At 44.0% G+C, this 18,255-nt stretch overlaps 4 protein-coding genes across 7 annotated transcripts; 1 reads left to right on the top strand and 3 right to left on the bottom strand.

The window, feature by feature from the left end:
- Positions 1-32: 32 nt before the first annotated feature.
- LOC108610962 (sterol carrier protein 2) lies at positions 33-1,974 on the bottom strand. The gene is made up of 4 exons (XM_089466190.1): positions 1,586-1,974; positions 1,206-1,529; positions 954-1,144; positions 33-764 (listed from the first exon to the last, which is right to left on the bottom strand). The coding sequence occupies exons 1-4, from the start codon at positions 1,628-1,630 to the stop codon at positions 101-103; spliced, it is 1,224 nt and encodes a 407-aa protein (XP_089322316.1). The 5' UTR covers positions 1,631-1,974; the 3' UTR covers positions 33-100.
- A 97-nt stretch (positions 1,975-2,071) lies between these two features.
- Positions 2,072-4,444, top strand: ScpX (Sterol carrier protein X-related thiolase). The gene is made up of 5 exons (XM_018003351.2): positions 2,072-2,245; positions 2,529-2,852; positions 2,914-3,104; positions 3,173-4,056; positions 4,118-4,444. Exons 1-5 carry the CDS (start codon positions 2,201-2,203, stop codon positions 4,306-4,308), a joined length of 1,635 nt encoding a protein of 544 aa, XP_017858840.2. The 5' UTR covers positions 2,072-2,200; the 3' UTR covers positions 4,309-4,444.
- A 199-nt stretch (positions 4,445-4,643) lies between these two features.
- Positions 4,644-11,170, bottom strand: LOC108610956 (uncharacterized). 3 transcript variants are annotated; one of them, XM_089466166.1, is made up of 9 exons: positions 11,004-11,170; positions 10,179-10,545; positions 9,806-10,101; positions 8,478-9,599; positions 8,275-8,415; positions 8,073-8,212; positions 7,512-7,651; positions 7,133-7,423; positions 4,644-7,073 (listed from the first exon to the last, which is right to left on the bottom strand). In XM_089466166.1, the coding sequence occupies exons 1-9, from the start codon at positions 11,013-11,015 to the stop codon at positions 5,386-5,388; spliced, it is 4,197 nt and encodes a 1,398-aa protein (XP_089322292.1). In that variant the 5' UTR covers positions 11,016-11,170; the 3' UTR covers positions 4,644-5,385. The 3 variants fall into 3 exon arrangements, with proteins under 3 accessions (XP_089322292.1, XP_017858835.2, XP_089322293.1); XM_018003346.2 differs by having other exon boundaries at positions 10,714-11,169; XM_089466167.1 differs by having other exon boundaries at positions 10,973-11,169.
- Positions 11,171-11,665: 495 nt separating this feature from the next.
- Positions 11,666-17,096, bottom strand: TTLL4B (Tubulin tyrosine ligase-like 4B). Of its 2 annotated transcripts, none has more exons than XM_089464094.1 (7): positions 16,868-17,096; positions 15,188-15,847; positions 14,080-14,530; positions 13,610-13,999; positions 13,317-13,503; positions 12,074-13,253; positions 11,666-12,013 (listed from the first exon to the last, which is right to left on the bottom strand). In XM_089464094.1, the coding sequence occupies exons 2-7, from the start codon at positions 15,818-15,820 to the stop codon at positions 11,858-11,860; spliced, it is 2,997 nt and encodes a 998-aa protein (XP_089320220.1). In that variant the 5' UTR covers positions 15,821-15,847; positions 16,868-17,096; the 3' UTR covers positions 11,666-11,857. The 2 variants fall into 2 exon arrangements, with proteins under 2 accessions (XP_089320220.1, XP_017858838.1); XM_018003349.2 differs by lacking the exon at positions 16,868-17,096 and adding an exon at positions 16,351-16,529.
- Positions 17,097-18,255: the final 1,159 nt, after the last annotated feature.

Here is an 18,255-nt window from a genome sequence, read left to right as displayed (position 1 = left end):
AGTGCAAAGCTATCAATAATTATAGCCGCATATTTAAAAATGTTTGCTAATAAAAAATACCAATTCATATATTTACATAGACAACAAATATGTACATAATTTACAACTTTGCTTTGGACGCTCCAGGGAAGCCCAGGCGATAGAGAGTTACCACAACGGCACCACCCAGACCCAGATTATGTTGTAGTGCCAACTTTACATTAGGCACCTGACGCTTCTCAGCCAAGCCACGCAGCTGCCAGCACAGCTCGGCGCACTGAGCCAAGCCTGTGGCGCCCAAGGGATGTCCCTTGGAGATGAGTCCTCCACTGGGATTGATCACAAATTTGCCGCCATACGTGTTGTCTCCCTTATCGATAAACTCGCCAGCCTTGCCCTCTCCACACAGGCCCAAGGCCTCGTAGGTGATCAGCTCGTTGGCCGAGAAGCAATCGTGCAGCTCCACGACCTGCACATCCTGTGGCTTGAAACCGCTCTTGGCGAACAGCCGCTGAGCGGCAAGGCGAGTCATGTCATAGCCGGCAATCTTCATGAGGCTCTTGTCAGCAAAGGTCGACTCGGGATCGCTGGCCATCTCCATGCCCACAATCTCAACGGCCTGCTTTTCCAGACCATGACGACGCACAAATTGCTCTGAGGCCAGAATTGCAGCACCCGAGCCATCTGAAGTGGGACAGCACTGCAGCTTGGTGAGCACACCTTCCACCACCTGCGGAGACTTCATAATCTGCTCCAGGCTGTATTCATCACGGAACTGGGAGTATCTATAACAGCAGGAGGAAAGGGGCGACAGATTAAGATAAGACTGACTGCACCACTCGTCTATCAAATGTATGGCCAATGTTCAGCGAGAGGATGGCCCCACGATAAGCGATACCAGATAAGATAAGCGCATTCGTCTATTATGGCATTGAACTTTCGACTGAGCACTAATCAATTCATATAGAACTTACGGATTATTAACCGAGTGCTTGTGATTCTTCCAGGCGATCTTGCCGAAATGTTCCGGCTTGGAACCGTACTTCTTCATGTGCTCCTTGCCAGCATTGCCAAAGATCTGCGCAGCCATTGGTCCAGGTCCAATCTCTGTTAGCTCTCCCATTTCGGTAATGTGACGCTCCATGGGATTGGCACGATCAAAGTACTAACAATAAAGATAATGTTATGGGTGACTTTGCTTGGGGATGGATGTTCCCTCTAGCTACCTTTGACGCCAACGAGCCACGCTCCATTTTCTCAAATCCCAGAGCGAGAACACAGTCTGCGTTGCCCGACTCGATGATTTGCTTGCCCAGATACAGGGCACTCGAGCCCGTGGAGCAGTTGTTGTTCACATTGTAGACGGGAATGCCAGTCATGCCCACCTCATAGACCGCACGCTGACCGCAGGTGGAGTCGCCGTAGACATAGCCCACAACAGCCTGTTGCACCTCCTCGTACTTAATGTTGGCATCCTGGAGAGCCTTGGTAACTGCCTCTTTGGCAAAGTCGGGATAACAAACATCAGCGCGGCGACCTGGTTTCTCGAACTGAGAGTCGAAAGTCGGATAAAGTTGGAGACAAAGGTCACTTGTCTGATACGAACCTTGGTCATGCCAACGCCGATAACGTAAACTCTTGTCTTAGTCATTTTGATGTGCTTCTATTGTGGTAAGCGTCCGAGAAGTAACTGCTCTACATATTTTCAGTTGGGCGCGAATTCACTTCAGTAAAAATGGAATCAGTTCAATTGACTTGGTCCATAATTTTGAGTAAGTTCAATTTTAAAGTATTTAGTGTGGAATATGAGTCCTTTAGTATTTAGTATTTAATTATTATTTACGAAATTGATGGCTGAAGCTGAGCTGCTCACGCCAGCAAAACTAGTTTAGCTAATCTTCAAGTTTTTATGCATAAAAAATTAACTGACTCGCAAGGTAGTCAATTATTTGTTAAACTGAATTATTTCAACTATATATCGAATCTACAATTTATTTAAAATCGATACTATGTTAAATTCTTTTATTTTGTTACGCAAGTTGCGAGAAGCAGTGCGAATATTTTATAAATACCTAAACATATCGATATTGTCATCGATAGTTTTGTTTAGCTTACCAGAGAACTTGTTTTGAGGTCTTCAGCTAATGTTTAGTTATTGATTAAAGCCGAGTCGTAGCGGTTTAATTTGTAGTCCATCTAAAGAATAATACTTGAACTCACAATGACCCAGACCCGAGTGTATGTAGTTGGTGTTGGCATGACCAAGGTAAATATCATTATGTATTATTACTACATACATATGTAAAAACAGGTGCAACAAAGAAAAGACGATCTTAAAGAAGCTGCCACAACAAGTTGTTCCATGCTCCTCCCCCTTTCCCAATAGTAATTATCGCACTCGGACTTTGAACTACAGTGCACTTCGGTCATTAAAGAAATAGAAATCTTGTTGCTGCGCAATCTAATTTCCATGTTTTGCTACTATTATCTAAAATAATCGGATTAAAGGTTGTTCGTCTATAAATAAAAGCTATTGACTCTTTCAACAGTTCGAGAAGCCTGGTCGCCGCACCGATATTTGTTATCCGGACTTTGCCAAAGAGGCAGTCACGAAAGCTCTCCAGGATGCCAAGCTCCAGTACACGGATGTGCAACAGGCTGTTGTGGGCTATGTCTACGGCGACTCCACCTGCGGTCAGCGTGCGGTCTATGAGGTGGGCATGACTGGCATTCCCGTCTACAATGTGAACAACAACTGCTCCACGGGCTCGAGTGCCCTGTATCTGGGCAAGCAAATCATCGAGTCGGGCAACGCAGACTGTGTCCTGGCTCTGGGATTTGAGAAAATGGAGCGTGGCTCGTTGGCGTCAAAGGTAGCTAGAGGGAACATCCATCCCCAAGCAAAGTCACCCATAACATTATCTTTATTGTTAGTACTTTGATCGTGCCAATCCCATGGAGCGTCACATTACCGAAATGGGAGCGCTAACAGAGATTGGACCTGGACCAATGGCTGCGCAGATCTTTGGAAATGCTGGCAAGGAGCACATGAAGAAGTACGGCACCAAGCCGGAACACTTTGGAAAGATCGCTTGGAAGAATCATAAGCACTCGGTTAATAATCCGTAAGTGCCCTTGTTCAATTGAAGCTTTAATGTGTTGCATATACTCATCTAATCTTTTTTATGATTAGATACTCGCAGTTCCGCGACGAATACACCCTAGAGCAGATTATGAAGTCTCCGCAGGTGGTAGAAGGTGTGCTCACCAAGCTGCAGTGCTGTCCCACTTCTGATGGCTCGGGTGCTGCAATTCTGGCCTCAGAGCAATTCGTGCGTCGTCATGGTCTGGAAAAGCAGGCCGTTGAGATTGTGGGCATGGAGATGGCCAGCGATCCCGAGTCGACCTTTGCTGACAAGAGCCTCATGAAGATTGCCGGCTATGACATGACTCGCCTTGCCGCTCAGCGGCTGTTCGCCAAGAGCGGTTTCAAGCCACAGGATGTGCAGGTCGTGGAGCTGCACGATTGCTTCTCGGCCAACGAGCTGATCACCTACGAGGCCTTGGGCCTGTGTGGAGAGGGCAAGGCTGGCGAGTTTATCGATAAGGGAGACAACACGTATGGCGGCAAATTTGTGATCAATCCCAGTGGAGGACTCATCTCCAAGGGACATCCCTTGGGCGCCACAGGCTTGGCTCAGTGCGCCGAGCTGTGCTGGCAGCTGCGTGGCTTGGCTGAGAAGCGCCAGGTGCCTAATGTCAAGTTGGCACTGCAACATAATCTGGGTCTGGGTGGTGCCGTTGTGGTATCTCTCTATCGCTTGGGTTTCCCGGGTGCCGGTGGCGTGAAGCAGAACAAGACCGCTGCCGCAAAGAACGCAACCAGCGAGGAGGGCTTCAAAGTGTCGCCGCTGCTTAAGCTGCTCGAGCAGGCCATGCAAGAGGACCAAGACAATCTAATTGAAAAGGTGCGTGCTGTGTATGGCTTCAGGGTGAACAATGGACCCCAAGGTCAGACCGGCTTCTGGGTAATTGATGCTAAGCAAGGCAAGGGCAAGGTCATCTTCAACGGAACGCGTAAGTCAATACATGCAAAGAAATACGAACAGCTAATCGATTTAATTAATTACAATTTCAGAAAAATGCGATGTTACCTTTATAATCAGCGACGATGATGTGTACGAGCTGTTGTTGGGCAAACTGCCACCACAGAAGGCCTTCTTCCAGGGCAAGATCAAGATTCAGGGCAATATGGGCTTCGCCATGAAGCTGTTGGACTTGCAGCGCTCAGCGCAGGGTCGCATCCAGGAGCTGCGCTCCAAGCTTTAAGCATTCCATTGATATTTGCAATTAATTTTAGGTGGGTTTTTTTAAAACGGATTATATACATATATACATATTTTTTTTATGCTGATGTATTATTTGTAGCAATTATATTTCATTTTATATTGTTTTTCAAATGTAATTGATATCTTATACTCGTCTTAAAATATGTATTAGTAAGTGAAAAGGATATAGATCAATGATATAAATACACATCTAAAATGTTGTTAAGAATTTATATATCCCATATATAACTGTTATTGCTTCTCGTATGGATCATCACAATTTTTCTATTAAATTTTATACTATACAAAAAAAAAAAAAAAAACAGTTTGTCTTGATTTTTTGTACGATCCGAATCTTTATTGTTTCTTCAACGTGCATTGGTTTTAAAAACTACATTTATATGTGTGGTATATATATATAGAACTGTATATATATCATAATCATCGATATATATATATATGTGTGTGTGTGAATGTGCTTGCAAAACACGTTTCAAAAATGTCGTTAGGAAAAACACAAAATTTAAAACAACTGGGCGCTTTTGCACTTTAGTTTGACTTGTAAAAATACACGGCCAATGTGCGCGCAATCTATGCTAATATACAAATCTATATATGTATATAAATATATGTATATATAGATATATATGTGGATCTGCTTATTCAATTATGTATATCAAGTTCTTCTCTAACTGTTGCCAATGTGTGTGTACCTTATAGTGCCTGCGAAAATAAATTAAAAATCTACGTGTCTAAAAAGTATTTTTAGCATTTTTGAGCTTAATTAACTACAGTTACCAAATATAATAATAATATGTGCGGGCAAGTTGATGTTCGGCTTATACGAACGAACCTTAGCCCCAGTTTTGCTATATACAAAAAACGATATTCGGGCCAACTTTTAAAGCTCGCGCTTGCGTTAGACGCCAAAGACGTGGCCTTATCCAAACAATTAAAAAAAAAAAAAAAGCAATTTCCAACAATTTCGTCTCCTTCGTTATATAGCTGCAATAATTAGATTGGCGATGCTGGGGAGCACATCGCCTGGAGAAGCCTCTGGGCAACAGGCAACGCACTCTCAGTAGCTGTTATTGGAGTTGGCATAGGAAGACAGTGAAGGCTTCGCTGTGCCTGCTGTGCTACTGGCGGCAGCTGAGGCGCCTGCCGTGGATGCAGTCGCTACTGCTGCTGCTGTGGAGCCGCTGCTTGAGCTTGTGGAGTTCGTGATACTGGGCTTATTGTCCATGCTGGCCATTATGGAGCCAAGCAGATCAACTGGCGACACGCTTTTGGTCTTCGTTGAACCTCTATTGCCGGCCAATATGATCTTGTGCGAGGGCAAGGTGAACGTTTTGTAGGTGGTGGTGGTGGTGCTACTAGGAGTGGTGCTGGAGGTGGTGTTGTTGCTGGTCGCAGATGTTGCCTTCTGGCTAATTTGGCCTCTGGCTGGTGGTGGTGGCGGCGGCGGAGGTGGTGGCAATGGCGTAGGAGGCAGAGGTGGTGTTAAAACCACCGCCGATAGGCGACCTACTAGCGGTGTCAGCGATGCAGCGGGCAGCACCACCTTAACAACTTGTGATGGCGCTGCTCCGATTGAGGTCGTGGGCACTGGTGGCTGCGTTAAACGCACAACTGGCAATGTGGACGGCGGCGGAGCTGCGGCCGTAGGTGTCGGTGTAGGTGCAGGTGTGACTGTTGGAGCTGTTACTGCTGGCATTTCTAATGGAATTACTTCCTCACACATTTCAGTTACCTCCTCCTCGTGATCAACCACCAGTTGAGGCGTGCTCTCCACAACGAGCTCACTGCCCACATCTTCGACCGGGTTGGGCGCCGGCGAGGCTGGCGCCGCGCAATTCGGGATTTCAGGTTTGCTGACGCTCGTCGGTGTCGTTGTGGTGGGCTCATCGGATACCATTTTGAGCTGTATTTTGATTTCGGGCTCCTTTTGATTCAAACTATTTACATAAGCTTCGCGGTGCGTGAACGGCGTCGGAGGCACAGGAGGCAGCGGCGGCAGCAAGGCTGGCGTCAGGGTTGGGGGAGCATGAACTGGGAGAACTGGGGGAGCTGGACTGGGAGTGGTAACGGACGCACCGCTTGCCACTATGGATACGGTCGTCTCGTTTTCTAGACGCGGCTGTTTAGCTGGCGTAGGTGAAGGCGATGCCAGGTCTGGTTTATGCTCCACCTTTTTGTTGCGCGCCTTATCCTTTTCCTTGTCCTTATCCTTATCTTTATCCTTGTCTTTGTCTTTGTCTTTATCACGATTCGACTTCTCCCGATCTTTGCTGCAAGGCTTACGATCCTTATCTAGTGACGTGGCCGCCGCTTTGGTCTGCTTGTATGTATGCTCCAGCACCATTTTGCGCATATCTATTTTGGAGTCATCCTTAGTCGCCCTCTTTTTGGGTGTGCTGTTGTTGTTGTTGTTGTTGTTGTTGTTGCTGCTGCTGCTGCTGCTGCTGTTATTGTTATTGTTGCTGGTCTGACGCGTGGGCGAGGCACTCGCCGACGAGACATGATCATCTTGGCTGCTTTCGCTGGAACGGCGATCTCTGCCATCCAAGTCAATCAGCTTACGCTTGGCTTTGCCATCATGAGTACGCTTCGAGGGCGTCTTCTTGCCAGGCTCATCGTGGCCAACGGGATGGGGCAATATGGTTTGTTTCTCCTTATAATGCGGCGTCTCGGCCAGCACAGGATTGTTCTTCTCATTGATTACCTCCTGGCCGGGATAATACTGTCGCAAACGCAGATGCCAAGCTACGACAGAGGAGTGGATTAATTAAATTGAATTAGTTAAATAGTTAAGGATGATTTACCTATGCTTGTCACAGCCGTCACGGTGCGGAACTGGTGTATAATGTTGCGTGGCAGAAAGTAGATATCATTGTCACAGAGCTGGATGCGCGCATAGCGAATGCCATCTCGACGTAGCTGATTCAATTTGGCATCCTCGATCCATTGCACACACTGCGATATGGGTGGCTCGTGGAGATCCAGCTGCAGCATCTCCACCAGCGTATTAAAGTCCTGAGCGGCAAAGGCAACCACATCTTTGGTGATGCGATTCTGGTTATAAGATTGTCCACAGTGCACAGCCTTGAGAATGCCTGAAATAGATTCGGGAATTCAGATTGAATTAGAAGTGTGGAATGGAACAGTCAAAGAGAGAACAACAGTGTTTTATATATAGCTCACCAACTGCGGCGGTAGTGATGCGCTCGTGTCCGTGGCCGACATGATCCGCGTGCGCCTTAGTTCGATCCTCAATCATGGTCTCGCGTGCCTCCGATAAACGCGGCAGATACTGCAAATTGCGCAGCTCATTAATTCGCGTGCTGCAGGAAAAAGTTGCAATATTAATGATCAATTATAAAATAAGAATAGTCTAAACAAAATATCGCCAAGATGGGATTAGTTTTAGTAATAAACATTAATATACAAATGTGACTATACTAATATATAAATAAATGTACTTGTATTTATTTTATTTGCTATAAAAAAATTAAAACTAAAATGGGACATGTTTTTTAAATATAGCATTATTATTTATTTAATGTTAATATATTAATTATTACAAATGATGAGAAACAATAATGGTTTTTATTAGAATTGGAGTTAAGTGAGTTAAATAAAAAATTAAATATAAATATATAGGGAAATGTAATTTAGATTTCGAATAAAATTTTCAGATATTAGTGGGGTTGGTTAGTGAATTAATAAATAAATAAATGTATAGAAACAAATGTTAATGCTTACCGCTGTCGCTTGAGGGGCGTCTTACTATTCAGCTCCGCCGTGGGCACAAGTTGCTCGCCCGCACGAATCCATAAAATGGGTCCATCGTTTGATTGACGCGGATCCGTTTGGAGTATGGAATTCACACCCCAGGGCATTGTCTGAAATATATAATACATGAATCAATTGATGTACGCCAGTTAGGCATAAATTTAGTATTTACCTTGCGCAAAAATGGATTCTGTTCGATGCGGCCCAGCAGATCCGGAAAGTAGCCGCCCACCTCCTCGTGCACCTTGCCCACTAATGAGATCTGATGCAGTGGTCCATAGCGAAACGTGCCCTGGCAATAGTTGCGCACCACCTGCAATCAAATGAAATTAATAATAAATAATTCGATTAGCTGTTGGTCAGTGTCGCCCTCACCTGTTCATTGTACTGGGCCATGGTGCACGTCTCAATGTCCGAGTTGCGGCCAAGCACGCCCGCCTTTACCGTTAACGTTGAATAATTCTCGGCCATATGCTCCAGCAGATCGGGTATATAGCGAGCGGCATCGTGTACAATGCCCATCACATGGTGCGCGTAGCCCTGCTCGTCCTCGGCAAAGCATACGCTGAAGAACTCATCCACCAGCTGTTCCATTTCATCCGGCGACAGTGCATCGATTTCGTGCTGGTAGAGATGCACCACCGATGCACCGCCATTCGGATACTGTTCCACTTGAAAGTAATGACCGTATTTGAGATTTTCAAGGCCGGCGGGCGCTTTGCGGTTGCCCGTCGGCGTTGGCAAGCAATTCGTTTGCCAGGGGCCAGCAGCGGGCGGGTGCTGAATGCATTGAACGCCGACGCTGCTCCGACGGATCTTGGAGCGTTTATAGCATTTGGAGCAGTCCCGCGACGAGAAGGATGACGAATGCCGTGATGATGAAGAGGACGAGGACGAGGACGATGAAGTCTTGTGATGACTGCTCGTCGAATTACTGGACGACGAGGACGATGATTTACGCGCGCTACAGTTTGAGGAGGAATGATGATTGGCGCTGCTACTGCTACTGCTGCCACTGTTGCTGCTGTTGGTAGTTTTTGGAGCCGGCGATGGCATTAAAAGTGATGACGCTGAATTGCTGTTGCTGCTGTTGCAATTGTTCTCCTTGGGCTTACTACCATCGGAGCTGAAGCTCAACTGTCGCGTGACCTCGTCGCGTGTCTTCAACTGTTTGATCACATCGCCATTTAGCAATGGCTTCGTTTCCCCTGCTTCCTTTTTGATTTCGTTTTCCATTTTGATAGCCTTACTGTGGTTAAGTACCGTCAAAGCGGCAGACTCTTTCTGCGGCTCCTCTATTTTGATTTGTGGCTCTATTATACTGGGTACTTCACCAGATTTCTTCTCCTGTTCAGCTTCTCGGTCTTTCTCCTTCTCCTTCTCCTCTTTGATGACCACAAACTTACTGGAACTGTTGTTGCTGCTGCGACTGCTGTCCGAGCTACGGCGACGATCCGAGTGCGAGTTCGATGAGCAACTGGACGATGACGATGGTATCTGTTAGTAAGAATTGATATTATTATTTACTGTATGCCAAAACAGTTGTAGTTCACTATGAGTAACTAGCTTTTGCCCATCAATATATGTGCAGCATTAGGATTTGCCATATCTGAATTGTTGTTGAATAGATTTAGTGAACAATTGTTGATTTTATAAAGTTCCCTTACAAGTTTCATAAGTTTAGATAGTTTGATTCTAATTACCTTCTCTCTCTCGCGATCCCGGTCTTTGTCCCGATCGCTTCTATGTTGCTTCTTGTCTTTGCTGCGCGAGGCTGTAGAGGAGGAGGAACTGGAACTTGACTTGTAGTCGCTGTTGTGTCGATTTGAATAGGATTTGCTATTGTTGTTGTTGCTGCTGCTTCCGCTGCTACTCTTTAGGCTTTGGCTTTCACGATCCTTGGAGGTGCTGCCACTGCCGCTGCTGCTGCTTGTGCGTCGCTTATCTTCATCTCGCTCACGTTCCTTATCTTTTTTCTTCTTCTTGTGATTGCGCTCAGCTGAAAGACAGAAAAAAGAGTACATCAGTAAATGTGGCGAGGGAGGCGAAAGAAAAGCTCTTGGCAGCTCTGCCTACCCGTTTTGTTGCTGTCCGATTCGGCGGCTGTCGCTGACGGCGTCGCTGCTGCCGTCACTTTGACACAGTTCGTTGTTGTTTTATTTGTTGTTGCAACTGCCGCTGCTGTTGTTTCTGTTGTAGTTTTTGTTGCTGTTGTTGTTGTTGTGGTATTTGCATTGCCATCGCCTGACAGCTGCTCTTTTTGTTGTTTAGTTTTAGCACTGCTCTCGTTGTTGTTGTTATTATTGTTGTTGTTGTTCATGTGGTGGTGCTCGGCGCTCACCATTGTGGCCCCTTCTTCGTTCTCCAATTGCGACTTGTTGTCGTTGTTTGCTATTGTCGATGACGCCGCAGCAACTGCTGCTGTGTCGCTGTTTATCAATGTCTGTGTGTGTGCATATATATATATATAAATATATGCATATGCACACGCATATGTGTGTGTAAAGGTGGAATGGATAAGAAAAGTATTAGGCGCAAAATTTCGGGCGGCAGATTACGATACATGACGTCGTTGTAGTCAACGGTGTTTCCAAGAACATTCGACACTTACCGCTGTCTCGGCTACTGCTACGACATTTGTTGTGGCGCGGGCGGTATCCTGGCACATGGCGGGTAGCGGCATAATATTATTTTCGCCATCAGCGCCGCCGCCTTCTAATGTGTTTTCCATACTGTTTGTACTGGTGGGTGTTCGTGTTGGTGTGTGTATATGGGTGCGTGTGTGTTGTGTATATGAGTTAGTGTGAATATCGATTTGCAAGTAGCTTGCCGTCTACGTGACGCTGCTCAGGAAGCTATCTAAAACTCACGAGCAATTTGTTGCTGTTGCTTGTCACTCACTTGCACTTGCATTTGTATTGGTGACCGGGCGATTTCGCGTAACTAAACGCTTGCTCAATTTTTAATAACAATTTTGCGTTTTCGTTCTACAACGAGCCGTCGTCGTACGTCGTGCATTCATTGTTTGCCTTGCCGATAATTTAGGGTTGTCGCATCTTTCTCGACTGGCTATGCATCGATGGGTCCATCGCGTGCGTGTATTATGATTCTAGACGATATATCGATAAGTTCTTCTCGGAGTAGCCTTTTCAAATCTGTAAAAATTCGGTCAATTAACCAATTTTAATTTCGTTATCGGAATTTTTCGATTTACAAAATATTTCAAATATACTAAAATCTGTCCATTTAGACTTAAATTAAATTTGGTGACAATTTTAATATACGTGTATATATAATAATATAAAATGTATATAATTTTTATCTTTATATTATTTATATTATTAGACATTGAAACAAACCAAAATATATTTATTTATATACTTATGTGAACTCATATTATATATATTATACTAAAATTTAATATTTCGATGCTTTCTTTATTTTTAACAGCTTAAATACACCAATTCTAAATTAGATACACCAACTCAATAATCGATAACGATAGCAAGCAGAATACGTTAAACTGCAGTTAAATTCAAATGTTAGGTACAAAAAAAAAGCAATTGTGTTTTGTGTTGTGTAGAAAATATATTAACCAGTAAAGATTTAACTTTAATTTTGTAGAATTCAACGTGTGTTTAAAAGACTGGAGTTAGTATGGTTACTGTTATCATGTGCACCAATACGAATTAACAAATAGACAATGGATTGTTGGCGCAGAGTCGCTGATTGAATTTATAGTCAGTCTTCCGGTGTCAATGATGTGCGGCCGCTTTAAAGGCCATGGCTGCTTGTAAAGCTGCATGACTACTCTCAGCTGCCTTAATGAGCGGTAAATTGGTCGGGTTATCCAGAATTTCATCCTTTTTCACATGCAGCATATCGATCTCAGTAAGAGCTACATTTGGTTCCTAAGAAATAGCAATAGAAAATAATAAACAGAATTATTTCATAGCAATCCCAACACTTACCTTCTCCATCGCTGCTTCGGAGACCTGCAAATGATATTTATCCTTGCAGAAGCGCGACAATAATGCAATGCCCTGTTCACGATTCTTGGCGTACTTGGTCTCCCAAGCATCTAGTAAGCGGTTATAGTAGCGCGCATTTTCAAAATAGGGTAGAAAAACGTGTGTGCCCAGCGTTGGAAAGACGCGCTCCAGTGGCTTACACCGAGCCAGCTCATCTTCGGCAATAATAAGGCAGCGAACATCATCTGGCAGCAGATTGTCCAATATGGTATCCACATATTCCTCACGAAACTCAATGGCACGACTGGTGAAGTGATTATGCTTACGCACCTCTTCGGCTGTTAGGCAGGTGGTAAAGATTCGTTTGTCGTGGACCAGCGGTCCCTGCATCTGCAGCTCCTCCAGTATCTCCTGCTGCTGGCGTTCGTTCAGCTTGGGCGGCACCTGATATAGAGCCGTATTCAATACGGCCTGGATCAACGGTCCCTTCACGTGCAAATCGAGCGGCAGCTCCGAGTGCAGTGATGGTGATATGTTAATCTCGAGCAACCAAGGCACCAAGTTTTCATCGAGCAACACATCGAATCCGAACAGCTCATAACAGTTGTAACGGAAATTCACGTTTTGCCGATACATACGATTCAAGCCTGATTCGCCGCTGACTATGCCGCGGATAACCAGATTACGTAGTGTTGCCCATAAGCGTTTCGTATTGACACCACGATTCTCTAGGCAGGACCACAGAGATTGCAGTGTCCATTTGTGTCCCTGACACGCATTGAAATCCTCGTTCTTAGTATAATTTTGTGAAAACTTATTTATGCTATAGTTCGTCAGATGCATACAGCGCTCATCCAGATTGCCCAGCTCCGAGCTGTATTTGACCGAGGCGAATCTCGCTAAGCCATCCTTGAACATATAGATGCGCAGCGGGTTAATGGAGGTCAGCACCACATACAGTCGCATGTCAAACTTGTTGTCATTGATTAGCAACGGTCGTTCAATATACTTCTGCACCACCAATGGGCGATCCTTGGGGAATTGACTCCACTTGTTCACAATGCGTATGCCGGTGCCGCGCGCACTCGCCGGTGGCTTCACAATCCATTTGGTCAGCTTTGAAGCGTTCTTTGGCCACACTTGACGCAGATGTTCCAAATCATCAGGCATTATATACGATCTGTCCAGGTAGAGCATAGCCTTATTAGCTTGGATTTCTTAGCCTTCCATTTACTTTACTTACTTTTGCATGATTCCAAATTCCTTTTTACCGAATTTCTTCATATTGTTTGCAATGCTGCGCCACATTGTATCCTTACGACCAATACGAAATGAGCCGGGCATATGGTTATATTTCTGATGCGAACGTATCGTACGGAAGCCTGGACTCTTCATATGCTTCTCCCACACGGCCATCCAGTCTGTGGTATCTGTTCAAGAATATTTATATTTGATGAGTAAATGTTAAATTTTATAATCTATTTGCACTGTTTATTATCTCTGGCCATTTGGAATGCTTCCAACGAAACTACTTACTTTTGATAATGCGAAAGCCAGAATTCAGTACCACGCGCTTCACAATCTTTGGCATGACCGGACTGAGTTTCCATTTGAGCACACGATGCAGTGCAGCCGGCATAGGTGGACCCTTATCGGCATGCGATGTGAAATTTAAATAGGGAGGCACATTTGGGAATAGACTCGGCGATAATATAGAATCCGGCTTGAAGTATACCGATACTTCGGAGTCTGTGGTGGTTGTGGTGGTTGTCGTTGCTACCGATGTCTTGGATGGTCCCTTTTCCAGTTTAAGTCGTATATGGCGGCTCTGGCTAGTCTCATCGTTATCATCCTCCAGATAAAACGGTGTGCCCACATAGTCTTCATCCGAATCCGAATCATCATAGCTAGTAATTTCGTCAATTGCTGCAAAAAGCACAATTGGTGAATCATAAAATATTCCATTCAAATATGGATATATATCTATATAGATATGTCGCTCTTACCACCGCAGGGATCATCATCGTTTTGCCGTCCTTCATGGTTGATGCTAACGCATTTGTTCAAGGAGACGCCCATGTAGTTGCCCGAATGCTCGCCGGATGCGATCCGTGAGTTCAGGCATTGGAATGGCATCTGTGATGGCTGTGCATAGAGCGATGCATAGAGCGACGTCTCCAGGGCCGAGGCAGCCGATTTGGTTAGGCCGTTTTGGGTAAGTATTTTACTCTTCTCGTCATGCTGCTGTCCATTTAGCATGCTGCTGCCATGGAACGTATTCACAACAATCTTGCTGGCCGCCTTGATTGTCGTGGCACTCGAGCTGTGGGCCATTCCTCCCCGAGGTGGACTTGGACAGCCCGTGTTATTGGAGCGCTTGCAGTTGTTGCTGTTGTTGGCACTGCTGTTCGTTGAATTCTTGGCAAGCGCATCCTCTCGAGCACGCTTCAAGAGCATCTGTGTGTTAGCATTTGGCAGCCGAAAAAGCACAGCGGGGGGGGAGCACACGCACAGGAAACAGGCAACAGACAAGGGGGGAGATGTAAGCAGGCAGCATGTTGAATGATCAAAACAGATAAAAATATATTCAGCAAGCCGAACATTGTTGAATGCTTTCACGAGTATATATATATAAATCAAGGATATAGTGGATGAATTGTTGTTAACTGCGGCTATCTATGAAGGGTATTAACATCTTATAGATCTTTGTAGATCTATGGAAGGATGAAAATATTGATCCATAAAGCTCACATATGATTAGCATATAATATAATATTTTCTTTCGGATTTAGAGAGATATACAATAGATCATTAAACGTTAGTTTTAGCAACGACCTTCGAGTAAGATCTTTGTGCGTGTAGTATGACGGTTTTGGATGGTTTGGATTATGATATAGTAGTAGTATAGTAGTATAGCATAAATGGAGGGATTATAATATATGATTTATATTATAAAGCAGTAGCATTGCAGTGTGACTAGTTAAGTATATAGCATAGATCTTTTGGATTTAGTAAGACAAAATACAGATACATAAATATAAATATATATATATAAATGGCGATTACATATATATCATAAGAAATTACATTTCGCTTTCGATTTAGTCTACGCACCTGGACTTTCTTATACGGCTCTGATTGAAGGACACCAACAACAGGAGCTGGCACAGAGTTCAACTTCGGCAGGATACGGGTCGTCATTGACTTGACGGGTTGAGCTGAGCTGGCAACGGCTGCATTTGAAGCATCCGGCAACTTTGATCGCCTGTGGGCCAGATGCGACGTCTTCTGCATTTGTCCTTTGATTAACTTGGTAGCGGCAGCGGCAGTTGTCGCCGTAGCGGCGGTTGTTACGGCTGCTGCTGCGGCGGCCGCTTGGGTGGCACTGGCCACGGGCGAGGAATGGCCAGCCACACTCCGCGTGTGTGGGGACAGGCGGGTTGGATTAAAGGGGCTATAGTTGTGGGATTGATGCGATGATTGGTGTGACGATTGATGTGCGGATGATTGGTGATTGTGTTGAGACAGCTGCTTGCACATCACCAGCTTGTCCTTGTAGAGTTCGACCTCTTCTAGCCAGGATTCATGGAAATCTAATATCTCAATGCCCTTGCCACGGGTCTGTGATGAATGATGTCTGGCCGTGTTCTCCTTTGTGGCAGAGGCAGTGGCCGATGCAACATTACCTGCTGTCGTATGTGGACGCATCGTCGGCGTTGACCTTTTATCAGTTGTGATCTGTGCCATAGGTTTTTCACAGAAAATTTTGGATAACTGCAAGTGGGAAAGCCAAAATAAATACATTTCTCCAAATAGCAGAAACTTTGCAAATATTTGTTTGCATTATGTGATGAGCGCCATTACTTCAGCTAACTGATTGTGTGTGATGCTGCTGCTGCCGCGGCACGTTGTCAATGGCTGCTATTTTCGATATGGCACAGCACCAAGATCAATCGACAGACGCCCCGACGCGTCGCGTAGTCCGCTATGGTTGCGTTCGCTGATCTCGTTTATAGACTATTTAATTAGACGCGTATCAATGGAATCAAGATCGCTGGGCGCTGGCCAAATCAAATCAGAAGAGAGAAACTAATACACAATTAACGCAACAATTGACTCTAGCGCGCCTTTCAAAATGCAAATTCAAAGCGCGCGCAATTTCTTCCTGCTGTTGTTGTTTTTGCATCTATATTTTTTTACTGTTGTTGTTGTGGTTGGTTTTTAGGCAGCCGGCGTGGCGCTGTTTCTGTGAATTTCTTCTGATTTGTCACACTCACCTTTTACATTTACACGCGCACAATTAATTTTGTTAGTATAGTCGAGCAAGCAAACCGAAAATATGCTTGCGTTTTATTAATTAGATTACTAGATCGAAAATACGAATTTTTATTTATTTTCAAACATAAAGCCGGACGACTTAAGACAACAACAAGCTGTAACGAAGTGACCGAGCAGCCTAAACTATAATAATACCAAAATACATAAAATACTAACGGTGATGCTTGAAAGCAATGTGGCCCAACGCAAAGTGTGGCCAAGCAACCAGTGCTGTAGAACAATATTTTACATACGTTGGCGCCCATTTAAATATAAATTTTATGCAATGCTTGGGAAAATGTGGCTAAGCAATTTCCTTGAGTGGTATAACAACTCAAATAAACAGCATATTAACGTATTTATGTATAATAATTAAATACAATTATGTTGATTATATGTCAATTTAATGGGTCATCAATTCTTTTTGGCTGCAACTTGCAAACACGTAAATCAGTCAGGTTTGATGTTAGCGCTTACCTGTAATGCACACACAACAGACACAAACACATAAAAGTAGCCGGAGTCGACCTACATGAGTGGAACGAATTCTCAGATCAAACGCCGCTCATGATGAAGACATCAACATTTCAATTTAAACACCTTCTGCCGCTTGTTTCTCTTAATACCCCGTAACTACTGATGGTGGGATATATTGGCTTATGCAATTAAATTCTTATTTTCTCCTTTTACAAATCAACCGAAATGCAATTTTAGACAAATTTGCTCAAAGATAGGCTAAGTGCCCATAAGTATATCGCTTAGTTGTCAAATTGCATTTAAATCGATAGTCGATAGTCGCGAATATTATGAGATTCGATTTATTGCTTTGTAAATCAAGGCTCGACAGCATAGCTCTACAGTTAAGCACAGCATTTCATCAATAGATAATAAGAATTGTCATCTTCAATTTAAGCTTTGCACATCACATACATATGTATGTTCGTACATACTATATGTCGTAATTAATAAATTTGATATATATTATTATAAACAGGGTAGTTGCTAGTCAGTCATTTACTCGTTTTTCAAGATTTCTTAATTTTTTATTGATTCTGATGTACAAAGTGATTTATCGCTGATCCTGCGGCAAAACGGTCAAAACTCAAAAGCCCTGCAACAGAGGAGACCATAAGAATCTGTCTGTGCGGCAAACACACACAAAGACACACACACACACTCACATAGAGACGATATAAATCTGTCGATAAGTTGTGGCGGCATTATGAGCGCTTAAACGGCACTCGAGGCACCGCCTACAAAACGTCAACACCCGAGACCAAAGACCAGACACGGCTCGTCCAACTGGCCCGCTTGGCTGATGATGAACTTATCTTCATCTCTAAAATTGTTTAACGTGTTCCTGTGTCTGTGTGTGTGTGCGTGCGTCTGTCTCTCAGACATATTGCGGTGCAGTGGCTGCAGGATGGCAGATGTAGATATGGACATGTGCCCCGGGCACACTGAATCAGCCTCCGCTCCAGCTTGCGTGTGGGCTCAGCCCAGCTCATAGTTAGTCACTCGCAATTTCTGATTGGTGTTTTCATTTTCCTCTTCTTTATTTTTGTTATTTTTGTGCGATAATGGCGCTGCGTGTTTATTAAATATTATTAATTAACACTGATAAATAATTCAGCTTTAATCAATCTAACAATGAGCTGAGGGAAAGCCTTGGTAAAGGTTTAATTTTAAAATATTTATATATATATATTAATAAATATTTGTATATTATATATTATATGTAATTATTTTGAATATTTTGCCAAAATTTACATATATAGTCAGCAATTAGTTTCTTCTCAGCTTTTGCTAGCAGATAGAGATGCGAGCAAACAATGTATTGTATGTATTAAAGTGATTTTATATTT

This window comes from Drosophila arizonae, chromosome 3 (genome assembly GCF_054131065.1).
Source record: "Drosophila arizonae isolate 15081-1271.41 chromosome 3, UAZ_ARI_1.0, whole genome shotgun sequence".
Classification (NCBI taxonomy): Eukaryota; Metazoa; Arthropoda; class Insecta; order Diptera; family Drosophilidae; genus Drosophila; species Drosophila arizonae.
Note: the sequence above shows the minus strand (reverse complement) of the source record. Positions and strands in the feature narration are given on the sequence as shown.

Bases quoted from the DNA above. Each gene is read 5' to 3' on its own strand.
- LOC108610962 (XM_089466190.1), bottom strand. From the start codon at position 1,630: ATGACTAAGACAAGAGTTTACGTTATCGGCGTTGGCATGACCAAG. The intron at 1,530-1,585 runs GTTCGTATCAGA...TTCGACTCTCAG, and splicing joins TCGGCGTTGGCATGACCAAG to TTCGAGAAACCAGGTCGCCG. The intron at 1,145-1,205 runs GTAGCTAGAGGG...CTTTATTGTTAG, and splicing joins GTGGCTCGTTGGCGTCAAAG to TACTTTGATCGTGCCAATCC.
- ScpX (XM_018003351.2), top strand. From the start codon at position 2,201: ATGACCCAGACCCGAGTGTATGTAGTTGGTGTTGGCATGACCAAG. The intron at 2,246-2,528 runs GTAAATATCATT...CTCTTTCAACAG, and splicing joins TTGGTGTTGGCATGACCAAG to TTCGAGAAGCCTGGTCGCCG. The intron at 4,057-4,117 runs GTAAGTCAATAC...TTACAATTTCAG, and splicing joins GGTCATCTTCAACGGAACGC to AAAAATGCGATGTTACCTTT.
- LOC108610956 (XM_018003346.2), bottom strand. From the start codon at position 10,833: ATGGAAAACACATTAGAAGGCGGCGGCGCTGATGGCGAAAATAATATT. The intron at 7,424-7,511 runs GTGAGCTATATA...AATCTATTTCAG, and splicing joins CATCACTACCGCCGCAGTTG to GCATTCTCAAGGCTGTGCAC. The intron at 7,074-7,132 runs GTAAATCATCCT...CCTCTGTCGTAG, and splicing joins GACGGCTGTGACAAGCATAG to CTTGGCATCTGCGTTTGCGA.
- TTLL4B (XM_089464094.1), bottom strand. From the start codon at position 15,820: ATGGCACAGATCACAACTGATAAAAGGTCAACGCCGACGATGCGTCCA. The intron at 13,254-13,316 runs GTAAGTAAAGTA...CTACCTGGACAG, and splicing joins GAATTTGGAATCATGCAAAA to ATCGTATATAATGCCTGATG. The intron at 12,014-12,073 runs GTAAGTGTTGGG...GCTATTTCTTAG, and splicing joins CCGAAGCAGCGATGGAGAAG to GAACCAAATGTAGCTCTTAC.